Here is a 21,007-nt window from a genome sequence, read left to right on the forward strand (position 1 = left end):
AGTAAACTTAATCGAATTTTAAATATTTATAACATTGAGTTAGATTCAAACTCAATTGCCACATTAAAGGTGGCTTTGCTTAAAACATTCAGGCGGATGCGTAATGCACTCGTTTTGTCTGATAGTGGTTCAGTCCCCTTCAAATTATCCTTGGACCACCTTCCTCCCCCTAGTATAGGATAGAATAGGTTATACAACAGTTATCATCTCAAAAAAAAAAAGTTAGATTCAAACTCAAGTGATCAAGTAAACTAAACTAAAATTAGACCGGGATTGAGATCAAACTCAAGATTGAGCAGTGAAAGCCCTAATTAGTACTCCAATTATGGCCACCAATAACAATAGGCAATCGACTCAGCTCCACTGTCGGTTACATGAGGTGAAAAGGGAAAATAAATGGAAAGGAACCAATTGGTTTAAGGTTTAGACTTAGGAGTCTCCCTATAAAAAAATTAAAAAGAAATTATCCCATCATCGTAATTATTAACTGAATCAACTGTCACCAAAATCATATCTCTCCCTCCCATTTTCTCACTCTCTCACAAGGTGGAGGAGGAGAAGAAACGCGTATAAATGCACCGACACTCAAAGTCACTCTCCAAATAACAAGAAAGAAAGAGGAAAGGAGAGCCAAAATGGGATCTCTTCCACCCCTGCAATTCATCCCAAATCCCGATCCCAATTGCAAAGATCATCAACAAGAATTGATAAACCCTGATAACTTACTCAATCTCTTCAAAACCCAGCAAAAATACCTCAACCATTTCTTCCAAAACCTTGATCTTTCTCAGACCCTTTTGTTCACTCAAACGCTCCTCAATTCCACCGGCACCATTTTCTTCACCGGCGTCGGGAAGTCTGGATTCGTAGCTCAGAAGATCTCGCAGACCCTCGTTTCGCTCGGGATCAAGTCCGGGTTTTTATCCCCTGTGGATGCGCTTCATGGGGACATCGGCATTTTGTCTTCGGCTGATGTTCTGGTTATGTTTAGCAAGAGCGGGAATACGGAGGAGTTGGTCAGGCTGGCGCCTTGCGCCAAGGCTAAAGGAGCGTATTTGATCTCGATTACGTCTCTGGAGCCCAATGCCTTGATGGATTTGTGTGATATGAATGTGAATTTGCCACTGGAGAGAGAATTGTGCCCGTTTGATTTGGCCCCTGTGACGTCGACCGCGATTCAGATGGTTTTTGGGGATACGGTGTCTATTGCTCTGATGGGTGCCAGGAATTTTAACAAAGAAATGTACGCTGCCAATCATCCAGCTGGAAGAATTGGGAAAAGCTTGATCTTTAAGGTATAAAAAGTTTTTAAAATTTTTTCTCGATTTTCTACGTTGCAACGTTGACTAGGTTGGAAATTATCTGTTGAAGTAACAAGATAGATAGAAGAACGTTTTGATGGGGAATTTCCCAATTTTGTGCTTCTTCTTGACGAGATTATGAGAATTTGGTGAGTAATTTTTGTTGGTTAAAGATAAAAGACAGTTACTGTAGGTTGGGAAGTTTGAAGCAACTTTATTTTTTGTGTTCTACAGTGGGATTTTGTGAGCCTTCTTAATTTAATGTCCAGACTTTTTAAAATTTTTTTCGTGTGGCGACTATACAATGAATTATGTTCAGATGGGTGGTATTCAAGGTTGCATTGGTTTCACTGAAGGGATATTGTTGTGAATATATGCTTGTCGGTTTGACATTGTGAAATGGTGAATTTCTTGTTTCATTGGCAATACTATATTCTATACTTGAACTTCGAGAATGGGGTTGAGTAGAACATTTATTAATAGTCTACTGCCAAAATATGCTAAACAGCTGATGAGCATAGAGCTTTAGCTTTTTAGCTCTGGCATAGGGGATTCAGGGAAGCAACTTTTATTGGTATTGAAGGATTGCCTTTGACTTTTACCTATTGACTAGATGGCTTTATTTGAATGGGATGATTTTTTTGCAGGTAAAGGATCTCATGAAGAAGAAGGAAGAACTTCCAGTTTGCAGGGAGGGGGATCTGATTATGGATCAACTAGTAGAGCTAACCAGCAAAGGATGTGGATGCCTTCTCGTTGTTGATAATGATTACCATTTGTTAGGTACTTTTACTGATGGTGATCTACGGCGCACATTGAAAGCTAGTGGTGAAGGAATCTTTAAGCTCACCGTGGGTGAAATGTGTAACAGGTAGTTTTATAGCTTTTGTGTGTATGGATATACATATGAAATTGAAATGTGCTAGATCCTTGTTACTTGAATCATCCACTTGTTTATAAGGTGTTGCCTGGGTTAGGGGAAGGGAAGCAGTGGTTTGGGAGAATGTTTAGGTCCTTAGTTTAGCTTTACTAGGTTACTGGGAGAACGAGAAAAGAATTCGAGCTTACTGGTTAAAGCCACGCAATACTTTTAAAGTCCAGGAAAGCCAATAGACTAGTTCTTGGAATTATAACAACAAGCCAGTTAAACCACATGCATGCATTACCAAAAGAATTGCTTTCAGCAAGATTATATCCCTTTAAAACTGCAATGTATTGTTATTCACTGCAATCAATTTGGTAATCATTTTTGCCCTTCAAGTAAGCAGCCAAATGGATTCACTCTGCTGTAACAGCAGTTGAGGTTTTGATTTCAACCTGCTGTTCTCTTTATCTGTACCGAGTTAGATGGCATTTGAACTTCATGGCATCTGGCTAATTTTCTATATTCATATTGGTCCGGTTGTATTAAAACGTTTGCAATCTCACGTCATAGATTCTGGATTTGTTTGGTCATTAGCAGCTCCTGGATCACTGACACTCTTGCATAACTGACCTTATTTTTTACCCTCTCCCCTTTATTTGAGCCTCTTTGTGTTTGGTTTATTTGGCTATCTGCTGATGTGCCTTAAAATGTGGATGTGGAAAATGCGGTGGTGTTTTTTAAGATAAGAATAATGCATTTGCATGACCCTTTTCACATTTCAGGCGCCCAAGAACAATTGATCCCGATGCAATGGCAGTTGAAGCGATGAAGAAGATGGAATCTCCACCATCTGCAGTACAATTCTTGCCTGTAGTCAATCATGACAATATCTTGATCGGTATTGTCACCTTGCACGGATTGGTTTCAGCTGGGTTATGATTGGTTGCTTCACTTGTCCTCCTTCTCCTCCCCTCCCATTTGTTGTGCAATTTATAGCATCGTCATTCTTTGTATTCTTTTCCATTCCTCCGGGTGAGGTCATGTATGATGAATCTGTCTGTCTATTAGTTAATACTCTCTCAATGCCATTGATGGATATCAAAATGTCCAGTCTTGTAGCAAATGAAGGCTGTGGATGTTAGTCTAGTTACCAGTTTCCATAGCTGAATAGTGTTGTAACAAGTGAAGAATATTGAAGTTCATGATTCTAAATTTCCAGCAAACTGGACTTCCTCTTTTTTATCGGATCAAAGACCACGCTCGGTTTAGGCATGATCAGGATGGGACTATAATGATTTCCACCTTCTAAACCTGGAATAGCTGCCTCTTCGAAGATGCCAGTTCGATCACGGCTGGCTTTCATCAGATCAGGTTGTCGGTGCCAACCATTGATTTTTTCCATTCTGGCATTATACTGGCAAACCGTGGCGGTCCTGGAATTGCTGGTTTTTATTTATTTGTTCGAAAAATATCCTGGTGTATTTTGATTTGTGCCTATTGCTCCAGCACTAATTGCAGAAAATGATAAGCTATACTGCATTTTGTTTTGTTCGAAAAATATCCTGGCAAATAGCGGTGTAATCGGTCCTTAGTAGTGGCTCCACAAATGAGAAAGAATTAACCAACTAACTAGTCCTGATGCAATGACTTGGAAAGAATTAACGGGTAAAGGTGTCAAAAATTGCAATTGACAAATAAAGTGCAGTGTATGAGGTGAATGTGGTGTGTGCTAATAATGAATAATGAAATGCAAATGCTTCTTGCTTCGGTTGTTAATGAATTGTGATTGCATCCATTAACTTGTTTCATGTTTATGCCCTTTTGGTTTGCACCGAGAATGTGTAACTATTGTGAAATGCTAAAACTTCAAAGTAAGGCAATAAAATGTCTCGCTGCACTGTTAGTTTATATATTATCTGTATATATATAGACGGGATTGGATGAATGTCACATTATCTAAATTTAAAAATTAAATTTTTTTTATATGTCATGTATCTAGACTCGCTGGCACATAATGTGCCAATGTATAAAATATTTACCTTTTTTTTAATCCACTTCCTCCATCCTACTCCTACTTTCATAGTTATTTTTCTTTTTTCACACAGTTTGATTTTCATTTTTTTTCTTTCATTGTCTTTTCGTTCTCCAACGGCTGCATAGAGGTCACATGGTAAATTATCTTTTATCAAGTGGTTGATATTTTGTTTAACTAGTAGATTATTCATCTGAACTGCTTCCTTAGTTTTCTGGCGGTCACAATCAAGCATAATAGTTAAAAGCACAACAGCAGAGACCAGACAGTAAATTGAGAGGTCAAAAAAAAAACCACCAATGTATCCTCAATCCCCCACTGCTCACTGCTTCTCGTTGTTTCTCAGGTATCCGCTAGTTTCATTCTTCACCATTCAATCTCGTAGTAAAGTGGACCTGGAAACCGTGATGACTGGCCAGTGACTGTCATGGCACTGAAATTCAATGGTCAGCTTCTTCTTCCTTCGTATCCCAAATTCCCAACGACTGATCACTTGCCCATCAAAGTCTCTGCTTGTCATCCTCCATTTTCAGACCATAGACTGCTACAATTACATTCCCCCAACAAGGCAAAGAAGCCATTTTTGTTATCCAAAGTACTCTCACTAGCCATCGCTATAACCCTATCATCCTCCGAGTCTCCATCACCTTCCTTGGCTATCCCTGCTCTCAATGGTTCCCAGACTTCTCAGTCTCCTTTACTCCCGACAACTACTCCATTTTCTCAAGCCAAAAACTTGCCAATTGGGCTCGAAAACGGGTATTTCTGTTACAAATTTCTCAAGTTTTTGTTACTTCATTTATTGCATTAGAGAAATATGAATTGGTATTCCAATGTGGTTCAGTAGTTTCCTAGCAGTTGTTGAAAATTAGAAATGGGATCATCTCAAACACATGGTTGGTTATTTATTGGTATCGAATAATCTCACATGACCTACTATTCTGCAATTCGATTGTGTTTTATTGCTTTCTTTCACTTCAATTAGTGATGCTTCTAATTTCAACGTGATTGTTTTTTATCCTTATCCTTTCTTATTGCTCATTGGTAGTTTTGCTATCTTTTTCCCAGAAAAATCAGGCCTTGCCCCTCCATAAATCCAGGTTGTGTATCAACTAACCCCAACTCCGCTTCCTTTGCATTCCCATGGGTGATCCCTGAAAGTTCTTCACGAGATGCCATTAAGGTGTAGTGGTACATTCAAGGGATACGAAGTTCTGACTAAAGATTTGAGACACTTTGTACTTAAAGACTTGATTCTCTTTTACTGTTCTGTTTCTGATGGCAGCAATTAGAGGATGCAATTCTCATGACACAGAAGAATGTGAAGATCCAAAGCGTTGAAGACACTCCATATGGTAAGGCATATTCGAAGTTCTTTATTATATGATTCTGATATGGCCATATCAGAATCATATAATGAAGCCTTAAGATCATTTGACATGGTTTGAGTCTTTATTATCTGGAGGGAAGTGTTCTAGAAAGAGAAAAGGCGGATTATATAGTGATTTTTTTTTCTTATTTTTGGTGTTAAATGGTGGAACTTTCACTGATCATGGGACAAATCCAGGTAAATACCTGCAGGCTGAGGTTGATGGAGGATTTAGCCGCGATGTCTTGGAATTTTTAGTAAAAGGAGAAACAACTGTTACATATAGAGCTATGGCCACAAAGGTGACTTATGTTTACCCCTTCACTACAGCTTTTGGAGATTCTAAAGGACAAGAAGAAAGAATGAAGCAGATTGTACAGCGGCTAGGGTGGTATGCCCCAAATCTTGATTTTGAAGATTAGAATTCTACAGAGTGCATACATTATTGAATGACGGTTGAACCACAACGTATATAAATTCTTTAATTGGAACATTCAGTTAATATAAGGAAGCACTCTTTTCTTTTTGGCTCTTTCAGTCTTGGGGTTAATTCTTTGAGTTTGATTCGCTTGATAGAAGCTCTTTTGGCTTGTTTCGAGTTTTGGGATGACACCTTTTTGAGTTTGATTTCATAGGCAAGCATTTCTTGCATCACTTGTAAATCATCGGTATATGATCATCGGTCTAAACAAATAAAACTTTCACTTTTAGCCATTCAATTAATGAAAACGTATGATTTTTCGATCAGAAAATGTATATTGTAATTAGTTGAATGACCATTCTAACTAAACAAAAAGGTTTAGTGGTAAAAGTAGAGGGTCCTAAATTGGTATAGCACTTGCAAAACTGGCAGTGAATCTCTACACTAAGAACATGTGGCATGGAGGAAATGGAAGGCTGGTCATGGAGGAGCAGAAGCCTTTGCCAGGGAAAAAGGGGTTGAATGTTGAAACTACAGATTCGAGCCATTTCATCATTGATGCAACCGTGCTGAGGGATATATGCCCATCATCTTCAATTCAACAACTTCCATTATTTTTTTAGAAGGGAACATTAACATAGTTGGATGAGTTATATAAAATTTGCAAAAGAAAGAGTTTAATAGTCTAGTCTGTGGCATACCCTTAAAAGAAGAAAAAAGGGGTTCAAAGTCTCGAAATCTTGTACACAACTGCCCTTTTTTTTTTACCCTCCCATCCTTTTTCATGCCCTTTCTACCGTCAACTATCAAGCACGCGACTGAAGTTAGATATGCATATAATTTTACTTCTTCTTGAACCATCAAACTTAAATTCGACCAAAGTAATACGCTGAATGGGCTGAAAGCCTTCCACAAAGGATCCTATAACAGATCCACTTAGCAACTTTTGGTCACGACTTTATCCGATTTGCGCATGCTAAGTTGCTAACACCTAAAGGTTGGAGTCTGGTAGAATATTATCATTATTATTACTACTATTATTTTTAAAAACATCTCATGGTTTCTAATAGGACAAGCCTCAACTGGGCATGATTTTCGAAGGATATAAAACCTAAAGGCGTGGTTCACTTAATCTTACGAGTTTATTTAGTGCCCTCGACGCTACTAGCGTTGAGTGGCGTTGTTTGGGATGATTAATGGACAATAATCTTGCCTCCCACTACTTGTCATTATACGTGGTTTGCTATTTTAAGTGGCTTAAATTCATATGGGTGTGTAGTGCACCCGTCTGATTCGACAGTGGTTTAGTTTCCGTCGATTTTTCACTAAGTTCAGTTGGATCCTTCCATTTAGAATAGGTTAGAGTAGGAACAGGTGTAGGTGTAGAATAAATAAGTGCCGATTGACAAAAAAAAAATTAACGGACGGCAACGGCCTTACCCTGTTTCAACCGAACATGGAAAGAAAGCGTGATTCCAACTCTGTCAAAAATTACGCCTTCGAATAAAAGTCCTTTTAGATTTTTTTAACCACATATATAACACAATTAACTAGTGGTTTGAGCGGAGAAGACTGGTGAATTAAGTGGTCTACTTTAGTCAAATTCGACTGGGCGTTCCTCCGCCGGCCTCCGCCGTCATCCCAAGCAATATGTCTCCATTGGCCGCAGCCACTAGCTTCCATGGCCTCCCCTTCCCTGAATTCCCTCAATACCCCTCTCTTCCCCGTCATCACCTTCTCTTCCCTAAACCACCCTTTTCCCCTCTCTCCCACCCCACAGTAAGCCTACTTTTCACACACACACACACACTCGAAAACATGCACTTTAGTTTGTTTGTCTATAATTCAGTGTTACATGAAAAGATGTTTCCTGCAGACATTTCTGAAGTTCCGGCTGGGTCAGCATTATCAAACAGGGCTTTTCATTCGCCGTCCTCAGTACTCAATTACAACAAAACCGCAAGGTATTTCAGAAAAATAAGAAAAGAAGAGACATTTTCTTTGTAGTTTCCTCTGATTAATTTTTTAAAATTGCATGCTGCATTGAAGAAAATGCTGGAAAAAAATTGTTGGTTTGTTTTCCTGTTACAGAATTTAGTGATAGTACCTATGATCGAGAGCTTCGGTACGTGCTTGAGCTTGCTACAGACGCTGAATTATATGAGCTTGAGCAAATTTTATTTGGTACAAGGTGCTTTTTGTTTTCTTGTTTTGCATATTTCCTTTTTGTACTGTTTTGTTATTGTTTCATTGAGCAGAAGTGTGTGATTGGAGGATGTGTTAAATTTTTGTTTTTGGTTTTGGGGGCTAATTTTGAGTGTGTTTGCAGTTATTTTAGTCCGTTATTGAAGTCGATTGCAAAAAAGGAAGATATTGATTACTATATGATTGGAGTGGACCCGGAGGAAAGAGATGAGTATATATCCATGTTGGAGAAGAGATTCTTGTACCTTGCTGCCGATGCGCGCTCTGTTTTGAGGTTACTTTTTAACCTTGCTAGTTGTGGTTAATGAAAATTGACTTTATAATAATGTTGTTAAATTTTTAGGAATGTGAATTTCTGTGCAATAAAGTGATTAAGCTTCGTTATTCAGTAAGTTCTCTGCTGAAATTTACTCCAACTGTTGTAATAAGCTGAGCAAAATAAGTTCTAAGTTGGGTTTTATAAAGTTGATGAACATCATAATCCCACCCTCCCTCCCTCTCTCATGTTGGACTATTCTGTTTAAATGAATAGAAGAATGAAATTTGCACGTGTATTTTTGTTTTTAGGCAAATGTTCAGTGAATGCTTATTTTCATTTGGTATTGTGAGGCCAAAATTTTGTAATGCAACCAAGTGAATTCAACCGTTTGCTGTTGCTTAATATTGAATGCTTGATACCTATAGGTTTATTCAGTGTTCTTTGGTGGAGTATGTACTGTAGTCTGGCATCATTTTTTGGTGAACTCGTGCTTCTTTGGTAATGAAGCCTGTAATCATTGCTGATCAAATTCTGTTTTCTTCTTTTCTTCTTTTTTCCTTTTTTTTTTCTCCCCAAGAGGTTTACTGGATGTCATGTTGAGCTCCTTTGAGTGACTCGATTTGGCTTGTGCTGCTGTAGGGGTTGGAGGCCTTCCTATAGGAACATACTTCTTGGAGTGAGGAAAAAGTTAAATATACCTTGTTCATCTAAATTGGCTACCGAGGATCTAGAAGCAGAGATTTTTCTTCACATGCTGCAAGACTATTCAGGGTATATAATGTGGTGCAGTTCTTTTATGCTTGCAGTTTTCAATCAACTTTCTGAGCAGATAATATAGTTCTTAGCTGATGGGACATTATTTGAACAAGCATACTTCACTCACAGTCTGCTATGGAACTTGTGGCAAGAAATTTTTTGCTGACTTCTGTTCTTCTTCTTCGTTGCTTTGTAAATTCTTGTTTTGGAATGTGCCGGCTGTTTGCATCATTGCTGGCTATTAGATTTTCTGCAGAAGACTTTGATGGATAGATGCTTGTATCCTGGCAATGAAATTTAAGCCCATAAAGTACAGTGGTCTAGTTATTGGGCCTAATTACTCTAAAGCTTCTTCTCAGCCCAATATAATCTCAATACCTATATAGTTCTTAATGTTCATAATTCATGATATATGTAAAAACTCATCAGTTGAGTCTATGGCTGATAAAATTCAGAGCGGTGGATATCAGAGTTCATTTAGGAGTTGAACTGAACTGATGATTTTACTAGTAATGAGATGATGCCTTAGCCATTCAGCCATGGACATTTTTGTGGTTGAAACTATAAGAATAGGAGCTGAAATCCTGTACTGATATCTAAGACTAAACAAAAATGAACCTTTTCTATTAGAACATATCTGTGTGTCAATTTCTGAGCCTTCGGCTGATGAAATTTTATCGATCATAAAGAAGTTATTGACAAAATATGTTCCAGACATCGTGCATTCATAGTTTCGTTTTCTCCTCGGTTTCAAAAGCTGTGGATCAAACTGGAATTCTTTTTTCTTTCTTCTTTTGAAGCATCTAGTGATTAAAATCGTCTCAAGAACTAAATTCTCTTTTTCTCTCTCTAGTCTTCTCCTCTAGAAAGCAACATCTAGTTCACAATGTTATCATAAATTCCCAAGATGTAATCTGGTACAAGATTTTGAGAAATTAATCACATTTGGTTAAGAGTTGGATGAAAATTAATTTATTGCCTTGCTGGTGGGACTTTAAGTGTTTGACTTATGCACATGTTATATAATCTAATGAGATTGAAGTCCTGCAAGTAATCAATAAGTGTCTAATAATGCTTTTCTAGTTGTAAACAACAGATTTTCTTGTTTTTCCGCATCTGCAGTGAAATAAAACTATGAACACATAATTTTCTTCATATCCTCGAGATCACTATAGCATTTTTAATTACTGACATATACCAATGATTTACTTGTGGCTTTATATAGACAAGCATCTGGCAGCTTAAATGGGTCACAGGAAAATGTGAAAAATTCTGATGGCAATGGTACTTTAGAACATGGACTCAGTCAGTGGAAGGTCCAAACAGCTACTGCTTTAAGGGATGGGGCTGCCGATCTCAGATCAATGATATTGAAGGTTTTTGCTACTTGCATTAATTTGTACTTGGTTTTCTTAATGATCATTTTCCATGTATAGTTCTTAATTTGATTGTAATATTAGGGTGGCGGGGTGCTCACACTGGGCAAATTGTATGAGCTGGTGAGATTTAGTCCTAGGTTGTTTGCTGCAAATTTTTTTATCATTTGTTACCATGAGGTAGCTCATTGTTGTAGCTAGCAAAAGGATTATCTGGAAAGATGTTCCAGGAAGCTGCCAAGTATCAGCTGAAGAATGAATTGATTAAAGAGGTATTATGCTTTACTGATATTGAACAGCTTCGGATTTTGTGCTGGAATAGACACCAAAAACTGTTTCATTCTCTAAAAGCTCCTCAATATTTTGTTCCACATAAAATTTAGCATACCAAGTATATTTTACCTGTGCTGCATAAGTTGATATTGGGATCTAAAAAGATTTGCATACTACTTAAATTGTTGATGACTGTTTCTGCAGTCAAAATTTTAGTCTGTCACTTTCTTTTGGAGTATAAAGGCACATCTAATTTTACAAACTGTTAACAACTGGAGTAGTAGGCTACAAATACTTGATTGACCACCTAATATTGAGTTACTGACGTTTATGAAATAACTGGTTAATGGCTGGATTAACAAGAGACATTTTATCCAACTAAAGAAATGTATGTGATGCTATCCTTTACCTGGTGATTGTGTTATGATTTGTCAGGACAAAGGTTGGATTGCTATAATCTTTCAGCTCTTGAGAAAGAGGGCCTATAATATTTTGGTATTCTTACCAGAGTATACGCTGTTGCTAGACACATTTTTTTGTTGCTTACTCTTGTGTTGGGGACAGTATGTGTGCTACCTAGCTTGAGGACATGCAAAAAAGTGGCCTAATTGGTTTGCTTACTGGGTACCTTTGTTAATATTTTGCAGCTTGCTGTCTCATCATCTTTTATATGTATAAGTGGTGATTGATAGTTCTGAAGTCTTTGCCAAGATGTATGAAAGTTACCTTGTGTACTTGGGTGATATCATCCTTGTGATAAAATTGGGAAAAAATTGAGGAAAAGGAAGTTGTGCTGTTTAGCATTTCAATTATGATTGAATGGATCTCATTTTGTAAGATTGCTGGCTTAAACTGACCAAGGTTCCTGAAAAATGTTGGTTTCCAGGGGGCAAAGTTGGCAGCTGTCAATCTTGAATCCAGAGCGGCTTTGCATGCTGCAAAGCAGGTAAAGGTGTCATACCAACTCTCTGACTAATTAAACAATGCTTCAAATGGCTGATAACTAGCTGCACCATTTGGGTGGTATATCTGGAAATGATGTAGGATCACCAGATCATACACAATTTATACCTATAGAGATTGTTGATAGACCATTAGGTTGGACAAGTAATACCTGTACTGATTGTTGAAATATTGCGAATATTACATAGAATGAAATGGTTCCCTTGTGTCTGTCTCTCTCTCATCATACACAAAAGCATCCTTCAATTACTTACTTCTGGCAAGTAGGAACCCTCGGAAAATGGTCTGCGGATGTAAGTGCATATGAAGGCTCCGGTCTTTTAGCTCTGATGAGTATGAATTTGTTATCTCTACAAATAAACACAATAAATTTTAACAATTTGATGCACCATATGATCTCCATTTGTAAATTCAACTCATATGCAGTAATCTGAGGTTTGAATTACAGAAAGTGATTTTGGCTACCGTAGGAAAGCCAGTAATATGATGTTTTCATTCTAAAGTTTCCTTTTGTGATTGTTGACAGAGTGTAGCAGGTGCAGCCTCCCGATATCTGGGGATTAGGAGTATGATGACACTTTTGGGCCCAATGTAATATCTCTTTTTAACTGGGAGAATTTGTTACCTTTGTGTTGATTGCAAACATATTTTGTCTGCATTTTTGCATTATTGATTTCGTGCATCCAAATCCTTCAAACTTCAACATCTGGCCTGAGGCTATTCTTTCAAATTGCTTATTTTACCGTGTGATAGTGGGGTATCCATTGTGTTGCTAAACATCTTGCCCCGAGAAGAAAATTAAGGCATAGCTAAAATAATTAGAATTCTGATATGCCAAGTTTCACCAGAAAGTACCTTTCAGTCTGATTTTATAGCCTTCAAAGTGATAAAAAAAATGGAGAGAGAGGGTAATGTTCTTCTTCACAATTTCTACAGACAATACAAGATTCATGATGTGATGACAAATGGTAGTTATTGTACTGATGATACCAGTGCTAACATCTGAGTGTTTCTTGTGGATACAAAACAACAAACCAAATGAGAGGAATGTTCTTCTCACAGTAAGGCTGCCAAAGCATCTCGAAAGGTGCAAAGAATTATGTTACTCTGTTTTACAGGAAGTTACATTTGTAATCAGGTATGAGAAAGCAGTAGAGCTCTTGGATATAGATCCAGCATCTAGAATTATTTCCTCTTATGTAATTAGCGAATGACTAATTGCATCTTGTTAACTAATTTAGGCTTCCTTTGAGACGTGCATGTTTTGAGGATGATTATTGTGTTATGTGGGTTTTTTCTTGTCCTTGTTTATGATGTAGGCTGCGCAATATAGAAACTATTTACAGTCATGACGAGTAAGTCCAGCAGAATCAGGAAACAACTACTACCAGAAAAATAAGGGAGCAGACCAAGTAACGAGAAATTTTTAGCTGTGTTTAGAGAAATCATAAGTTTGAAAGGGGTAGTTGAAAGCTGAAAAAAATGATTTAACAAGAAATATGAGAGGGTGTGAAGTTGAAGTTTAGAAAATTTTTCAAAATAATTAGCTTTTAAAGCTTTGGTCCTCAGTTTCTAGCATCTGTTATGCAGATTGTGCTTGACTTCTGCTTAAACTATGATTTCTGCAGGCTCTGGGGAACTTTTCTCGCAGATGTTGTCGTTCAAATGCTCGGAACTGATTATGCTAGAATCCTGCGGGCCATCTATGCATTAGCACAGGTATTCTGTGGCCATGCCTGCATATCCTAAGTCATTTAGATTCATTGTACATGATGGTTCAAATTAGAAGCATGGGAATAATCATCAGTAAGCTGTTTTCTTGAGTCAATATTACCTAACCTTGAATCTCTACAAGTCATGTGTTATCTTTCCTGCATTCCCACAAATTTAATACAAATGAAAGTTGTAGTTAATGTACTTAGATTGAGTTCTTCTTGCATTATTTTGTTGAATTAAGACTTTACAGAGAATTATATTTTGATTTGATTTTTAGGATAAAAGGAACTTTGATTTTGACATGTTGTGTCAAACTGGAAGTTAGTCTTCGAGTGCCTTTTATTTTGAGATTGTGGTTTAAGACCCAATGGAAGGTTTATCGAATAAGGTTTTACATGCATTTGATCTGCTGTTTTGATATGTCCTTTCTTTAATGATTGGCTTCAGATTCGCATCCTCCACACCAAATAGGTATCCACATGATATTAACTGAGAGCGGCCTGTGAAAATTGTACAGCACGTCTTGTCAGAACTGACATCTTGTTTTGCTTCACGTTGGAAGGTATTTGCTGAAAAGTTATCCGCAGGTTACAACTGGGAAGGTGGTTCCACTATTTAATCGGGCTATTGTATATAGTACACATAGACAGCTCTAGTTTCGTTCTTCAGAAATTTTTGATAGGAGAAGCTGGTTGTATATATCTTATTCGACTGCAGGACTGCTTTGACTGCATTATCTTAGTTAAGGCACTCACTTTGCCTAATATGAGTACTTCTGCAAGATATTATTATTATTCCAAGTTCTGTTACTTCCTTTGTCCCAAAATTTCGAGGATAGTTGTCTTTTGCTTCTTTTTTCCTCCTTGATTAATGTATGTTGTCTTCTGTAGATGTACTTTCGGAGAGCGATGCGCAGTATTCTGTGTCATTACTTTCTGTAGCAGTACCCTCTGCAAGATGTTGAACACTAAGCAAAGCTGGGAGTTTAGGACTTGTACATCACGCTACAGTATAACCTTATAGACTCTTTAGGACTCCATTAAGAAAATACTCTAAACTAATATCCTGTTTATAACCTACCAGACTTACATCAACAATCACCAAACAAAATACGTACTTCTAAGTAACACAACTACTAAAAACTTGACTCCAATAAAACTACGATAAATTCAGGTGTCGCCATCCCAAAGTTCCTCGACCGATTTGTATGGCCCGGCTGGATGAACAAACACTTCCCCAGCAAAGCCTCTCCGCTGAGGAATCTGCAGAATTTGATCCATTTCTTCCTTGGTGAGTTCCCAATCAAATATTTGGAGGTTTTGTTTCATCCTTTCCTTGTTGAAGCTCTTCACAACAAAGCTTGCTCCTTGCTGATATATCCATCGCAAAGCAACCTGTTTACAACATTAACATGATCAGATAAATAAATGTCCATGCTAGTGAATCATATATTGTGTGTAAATCTGAGAAATGAAAAGACAAATCCTATATATATATATGTATATATCTATAGACATTTTAATGTTCTTTATATTCACCACTAAAAATTTCATTTTTAGCAAATGTGATGAGAATTGAGGACCTGTGCCACGGACTTGCTTTTTGAGGCAGCAATATCTTTGATCACTGGATTCTCCATGACTGCATTGTGGCCCCAAAGACCACCATAGGATGCAAGAGGAGACCAAGCACATGTACGAATCCCTCTCTCTTTTGCAAATGGCACCAATTTTCTCTGCTGCCAACCAACATTCATCTCCACCTGAAAAACTTTTAATCTCATTCTATCATCCATATCCATTCCAATATAGTAGCTGATCAACCCTTTATATTTATGTAAAATGCCCTTATTGGTTATAGGTTGGGGTTCAATTCTCCTACCGTGTAATTAAAAAAATTCTGAAGGTATAGCAACGCACCCCTCTGATGTAGATGAGATGAACCGTTTCCTCTAACCTTCTATATAATCTAGTTGGGTTACTTTGTGAAAGTAGAGTTGTTCTGATTTTGTGTCCCTTAGTATAGTCTAGGAGTAGGAGCAATTGTAGAATCTATCGTGTCTCTTAGTATAGCTTGAGAATACAGTAAGCGTATAATTTATCGTGTCAAAAAAAAATTTAAGAAGTTATTGCAAAGCTATCCTTTTTTGGTAGAACATATTATAAAGGTTTTCTCAAATGAAAAAGAAACAAAGACATTAGAGTACATGGTGGGTTCAATTACCTTTTTTAGCTATGAAACATAATATTCAAGAGGGTTTTAAAAGAAAGTAAAAAAAAAAAAAAAAAAGAAGAGAAGTTCTAGGCTTGATACTACGACCACTATCAAATCACTGAATTGTTTCCAATACTCAATTTAGCTAGTAAACTACGAAAATTTCGAGTTCAGAGTCTCAAAACTTGCCATTTATCTTGAATCCAACCATTTTTTTTTTCAATAGAAGAAAGAAATGTTACCTGATTAACTGCTGGGGGGATGGTAGCAATTTCTAGAAGTTTACAGATTTTCTCACAAGTGAAGTTGCTCAGACCGATGGACTTTGTCAAACCTAATTTGGTGCATTCTTCCATGGCCTGCCACGTTCCATGGATATCAAAAGGGAGAATTTCATCTTTGGCGAAATTGAACTTCTCAGCACCGTGCTTTACCCTCACTGGCCAGTGAACCAAATAAAGATCCAAATGCTCTAGCCCCAACTTCCTACCGAAGTAGAGTTATTCCAAACTAGAGTGAATCAATAATGTATTAGAAAAACAAATTCTCAGTGAACAAATTGAAGAAACAATAATGATATCAAGAAAAAAAAAATTGAAGAAACAAGCTTATTCCATGGTACTGTCCAATGGCGAAGTCAGGACCTTTGTTCAGGGGATGCAATAATTTTAGTTTCAACTCACAATACATGGTTTGTGAATTTTTGTGACAACTAAGTATTTGTCACCACTTTAATAGACATGCACCAGTTTCTTCAATATTGCAAAACTTATAAAAAAAAAATACTAAATTGATACAGCTTGTGATTTATGATGTGCAACAGTTATCATATCATGTCCTCAAAAGTATGTATAAGGTTACAAGACATACATTCACACACACACAGAGAGGAAAATTTAATGTAAGGATATTTTAGGAAAATAGTAGGTTAGATTTATTTTTCTAATAAAGTTAATTAATTTTTCTTAAATTATGTAAAAATAAAAATAAGATCATCAAAGTGGAACGGATGGAGTACCGTTACATTAAAACTGCACGAGTTTACACTAATTGTCTTAAAAATTACATCAATTAGACGGAACATTGCTGGAGAGACCCCATTACGGATAGTGCCATCTACCTGTTGAGAGATTTCATTAATGCCGAGTAGCAAATAATAGTGGGGCAATGTGCATCCTCGTTTGCAGTCAAGTAACAAATATGGTTGAGACTGATCTATCCTATTCACTTCACCACAAAATTCCATAATTAATTAGTATGTTTGACTTGATAAATTACTTGGCTTTATATCCTAACCTACTACACAACGTATTATTTGTAGAGGTGATGACATCTATATCAAAGACGGGTTGCTGTAGTAGTTGTTGACCGATAATAGTATCCCAATTTGGGGAGAAACAGAAGGGGGGAAAATGACGGGACAGCAAGATATATAGATATACATAGGAAAATCTGGACTGATACAAGGAATTAATCAGACAGGACAAGCCAAGGGTCATGGCCAATATATAATAAAGAACATGTAAAATATTTATATGCACGCACACATCTATGCATGAGTATACCTATTTAAGAAGTATCAAATTTAACCAAAAAATGAAGAAAGATGAACGTTCAAATTGTAATAAATGTGGAAAGTACCCAAGAGTTTGTTTGAGGGCAGGCAGAACAAGGTCATGATCAGCATCAGTACACCAAAGTTTAGAAGTGATGAACAATTCATCCCTGCTCTTAATTAATCCAATCTCTAGTGCTTTAGCCACAGCTCTACCAAGGGCCTCCTCTGTGCCATAGCATGCTGCTGTATCGAAATGCCTGTATCCAATCTCCATTGCATCAATAAAAGTTGATACTAATTGCTCTAATGGTGGCAAAGGATGTGCGGCACATCCTAAGCCCACCACTGGCATTTTGTGGCCTGAATTTAACACTACTATTTCAGGGATTTTTTGTTCAACTTTTTCCATTGTCTCTGGCATGATTTTACCAATGGAAATCAATGGAGAAAGATGCAAGAACTTTATGCAAGAAGTTTCTATCTAGTCAATTATCTTATCTCATCTCCACTTGATGAAAAAGGAGTGTTCGAAAGTGGGGTTGCTGCGGACTAGTGATTGGTGTTGATAAAAGGTCTCTCGTACATCATCGATAGCATACATGTCATGAATTGTTGATTCATACTTATCTTGATAAATTGTGATTGGCACGCATTGGGCAAAGAAAGAAAGAAAGAAAGAAATCCAACCACCACGAAATTGGCAAATGATACTTTTGACATTTTGGAAAAGTCCAAGAACGAGGGGGCATTAATGAAGGACCACTAGCAAACGTATACTACTAGTCTCCTACTTCCATTTGTTTTGCTTCGAGCCTGGAAATCAATTGCGAATCAATTACTACCATGTTTTAGCTTCGAGACAAGTAAACAAGAATCAATGGCAGTTGATATCATGGAGAATTGTGCGAAACGATCAGCATCAATAACATTTACAAGTGACAACAATTCATCCCTGCTCTTAATTAATCCAATCTCCAATGCTTTAGCCACAGCTTTGCCAAAAGCTACCTCGGTGCCATAACAAGCTGCTGTATCAAACTGCCTGTACCCAATTTCCATTGCATCATTAAAAGTTGATACTAATTGGTCGAATGGTGGCGAAGGATGTGCGGCACATCCTAAGCCCACCACTGGCATTTTGTGGCCTGAGTTTAACACTACTATTTCTGGGGTGTCTCGTTCAACTTTTTCCATTGTTTCTGACATAATTGTCTAATGAAAGCTAATGGAGAAATATACAAGAAGTTATAGAAGAAATTTCTGTCAAAAGGCAGTTACCTTCAATTGATGAAAAGAGGGTTGTGGAGAAGTGGGGTTCCTGAAGGTTTCTTATATATAGATAGTATAGTAACATCATAAATTCATTCGTACTCACCTTCATTGATTGTGATTGGCACTCACTGGGCAAATAAGGAAAGAAAATCAACAACCAAATAGTAATTTTTTTTTTTGTCTAACGGCAACATCTACTTTACTTCTACTTCTACTCCTATTCTAACCTATACTAACAACAAAATAGTTAGAAAATGAAAATATGACACTTGGAGAAAAGGGTAACAATAAGAAGGAAATAAAGGACAATATCAATTACCTGAAAAAAAGGACCACTACGAATTTAAAAAAAAGTATACTACTAGTACTAGTCCTTTTTTTTTTTGAGTCAACAACCTGTGTTTGAAACTTGGACCGGACTGATCGGTTCAATCAGTTGAATCGAGAATCAGATAGGCATTCAATCCGAGTTGTCTTAAAAAATCATCAAACAAAAATTCGGTCAAATTCGATCAAAAATCGGGTTTGACCGGAAACCAGAAGAACAGCTTGGAACCGGGTTTTTTCTATCTTTTCCTTTTTTTTTTTTATCTTTTTTGTTTTCCTTTTTTGATTCTTTCTTTTAACTACTCTCACAATCTCTTTACATATCCTACCATAAATCTCTCTCAAACAACTCCAATGGAAGATCTAAGTTAAAAAATTATAGATCATAAAAAAAAAGAAAGTAAAAAAATTCACCTAGAAATATTTTATCAATTTTATGATTTGACCCCTAGAGTACTAGAAACCTATTATTACATCAAGAAACATTTTAGAACTTATAGCTACGGCCCTAAATTCTTGTATTACTTTTCAAATAAACCCTCCAATTTGGTTCTAAACTTGTTGAATATGTATTAATTATACTATCTTATTTGTATTTTCTTGTAAAGTATCTTAGAAACATCAAGCATACATTTAACCTACATTTCTTAGTATTAATATGTTTTTAGAAAATTTACATAATATATTAATTTTTAAAATTAAATATATTTATGACATCATGATGACATCATTCGATTCTTGGATGGATTCGACTGGTTCTTGGATGGGTTCAATCCTAATTGGAGGAAACTCTTGGATGGGTTCAATCCTAGTTGGTCACGACTCATCGCATAGCCCCCTCTTTGATCATGACCTCCAACTGGACACGATCAGAGGAAACTCTGACTGTGACCCTCTAGTTGCAACCTAAAATGTGAGGGAAGTTCTAGGGGGAGGGGAAGAGGGGAGGGAAGGAAGGGGATGGGAGGGGGAAGGAAAAGGGAGAAGAAGGCAGAAAAAAGAAAGAGGCAGAGAGATGAGAGAGAAGGAGAGAGAAGGTGATGATGGCAGTAGTAGGTAGTGATGGCAGTGTGCGATGGGTGATGGCGGGTGAAAGAAAAAAAAGGGATATAAACATTTTATTGATTTATATTTTTAGGTGTATTTGAGATTGTGTATGTTTTGGAGTTATTTTTGAAGTGTTACTGTACACTTCATCTACAAAAATAGTTTTTGAGAACTGCATTAATCTGTACACACAAGTTTCCAAATAGCCTTAGGATTAGGGCTAAGCATTTGACAGTGTAATATGTTTTATGCACATGTTCTGGCAATTTATGGAAGTATAGGTGTTTTTTGATTTTGTGTATTTTATGCAAGCATGCTAACATTGTATGAAAAGAGTTTGCCTATAAGAAAAGACTGTAAATCACAATATTATTAAGTAATAGGTAAAAATATAAAAATCTCTAAAATAAAAAAGATGGGTTTGATTTTGTCGTCTAAGTTATATGTGGATTAGTATAAGATTTTCAATATAAAAAAGTTAAGATATGGGACATATGAATTGCCTAGTGTCGAACATGAATGGTGGACATCATACAAAAAGGAGTAAGAATCACTTGAACTATTGAAACCAACCATTTTTTCTGTTATTAATAAGCTGGAGACAGTTATTAATAAGCTTGAGCTTGCGCAGAAACGTCATTTGTATTCCATATTTTATGTATCCATACAGAAATTTAAAAAGTTGTGGCAAAACTATCCTTTTTTTTTGGGCAGAACATATCATAAAGGTTTTCACAAATGAAAAAGAAAGAAAGACAGAAACAAAGACGTTAGAGTATATAGTGGGTTCAATTGCCCTTTTTAGCTCTGAAACCTAATATTCAAGAGGGTTATAAAAGAAAGAAAATGAAGAAGGGTATGTTAAAGGCGTGATATGTGATACTAAGACCACTGTCAAATTGCCAAATTGTTTCCAAGCAATCGCAGAGTAATTAGGACCCAAGGTTAGGGGACAATTACTACGATTTAAGGTAAAAGTTTTTGTTGAAAAACTTTAATAACCAGTATGACAGTTGTGTGAATTTTGTTAAAACTATATAGTATTTTACAACA

At 36.7% G+C, this 21,007-nt stretch overlaps 5 protein-coding genes across 7 annotated transcripts; 3 read left to right on the plus strand and 2 right to left on the minus strand.

Moving 5' to 3' along the window:
* The first annotated feature begins 527 nt into the window (after nucleotides 1-527).
* Nucleotides 528-3,404, plus strand: LOC113767987 (probable arabinose 5-phosphate isomerase). The gene is made up of 3 exons (XM_027312197.1): nucleotides 528-1,295; nucleotides 1,949-2,172; nucleotides 2,949-3,404. Exons 1-3 carry the CDS (start codon nucleotides 636-638, stop codon nucleotides 3,103-3,105), a joined length of 1,041 nt encoding a protein of 346 aa, XP_027167998.1. The 5' UTR covers nucleotides 528-635; the 3' UTR covers nucleotides 3,106-3,404.
* A 1,083-nt stretch (nucleotides 3,405-4,487) lies between these two features.
* LOC113768190 (thylakoid lumenal 17.9 kDa protein, chloroplastic) lies at nucleotides 4,488-6,104 on the plus strand. The gene is made up of 4 exons (XM_027312451.1): nucleotides 4,488-4,957; nucleotides 5,267-5,381; nucleotides 5,484-5,553; nucleotides 5,766-6,104. The coding sequence occupies exons 1-4, from the start codon at nucleotides 4,626-4,628 to the stop codon at nucleotides 5,987-5,989; spliced, it is 741 nt and encodes a 246-aa protein (XP_027168252.1). The 5' UTR covers nucleotides 4,488-4,625; the 3' UTR covers nucleotides 5,990-6,104.
* A 1,469-nt stretch (nucleotides 6,105-7,573) lies between these two features.
* Nucleotides 7,574-14,329, plus strand: LOC113767519. Of its 3 annotated transcripts, none has more exons than XM_027311639.1 (12): nucleotides 7,574-7,767; nucleotides 7,865-7,952; nucleotides 8,080-8,179; nucleotides 8,318-8,467; nucleotides 9,092-9,223; nucleotides 10,434-10,584; nucleotides 10,669-10,707; nucleotides 10,782-10,856; nucleotides 11,744-11,809; nucleotides 12,347-12,411; nucleotides 13,449-13,539; nucleotides 13,984-14,329. In XM_027311639.1, the coding sequence occupies exons 1-12, from the start codon at nucleotides 7,639-7,641 to the stop codon at nucleotides 14,005-14,007; spliced, it is 1,110 nt and encodes a 369-aa protein (XP_027167440.1). In that variant the 5' UTR covers nucleotides 7,574-7,638; the 3' UTR covers nucleotides 14,008-14,329. The 3 variants fall into 3 exon arrangements, with proteins under 3 accessions (XP_027167440.1, XP_027167441.1, XP_027167442.1); XM_027311640.1 differs by having other exon boundaries at nucleotides 11,744-11,803; XM_027311641.1 differs by lacking the exon at nucleotides 10,669-10,707.
* A 135-nt stretch (nucleotides 14,330-14,464) lies between these two features.
* Nucleotides 14,465-17,862, minus strand: LOC113767520 (methylecgonone reductase-like). The gene is made up of 4 exons (XM_027311642.1): nucleotides 17,392-17,862; nucleotides 15,993-16,236; nucleotides 15,119-15,298; nucleotides 14,465-14,930 (listed from the first exon to the last, which is right to left on the minus strand). Exons 1-4 carry the CDS (start codon nucleotides 17,727-17,729, stop codon nucleotides 14,706-14,708), a joined length of 987 nt encoding a protein of 328 aa, XP_027167443.1. The 5' UTR covers nucleotides 17,730-17,862; the 3' UTR covers nucleotides 14,465-14,705.
* Nucleotides 17,863-18,139: 277 nt separating this feature from the next.
* LOC113768966 (methylecgonone reductase-like) lies at nucleotides 18,140-18,502 on the minus strand. Its single transcript, XM_027313464.1, has one exon. It carries the CDS (start codon nucleotides 18,500-18,502, stop codon nucleotides 18,140-18,142), a length of 363 nt encoding a protein of 120 aa, XP_027169265.1.
* Between the last annotated feature and the right edge of the window lie 2,505 nt (nucleotides 18,503-21,007).

The sequence above is a fragment of the Coffea eugenioides genome, chromosome 4 (assembly GCF_003713205.1).
Source record: "Coffea eugenioides isolate CCC68of chromosome 4, Ceug_1.0, whole genome shotgun sequence".
NCBI classification, from domain to species: domain Eukaryota; kingdom Viridiplantae; phylum Streptophyta; class Magnoliopsida; order Gentianales; family Rubiaceae; genus Coffea; species Coffea eugenioides.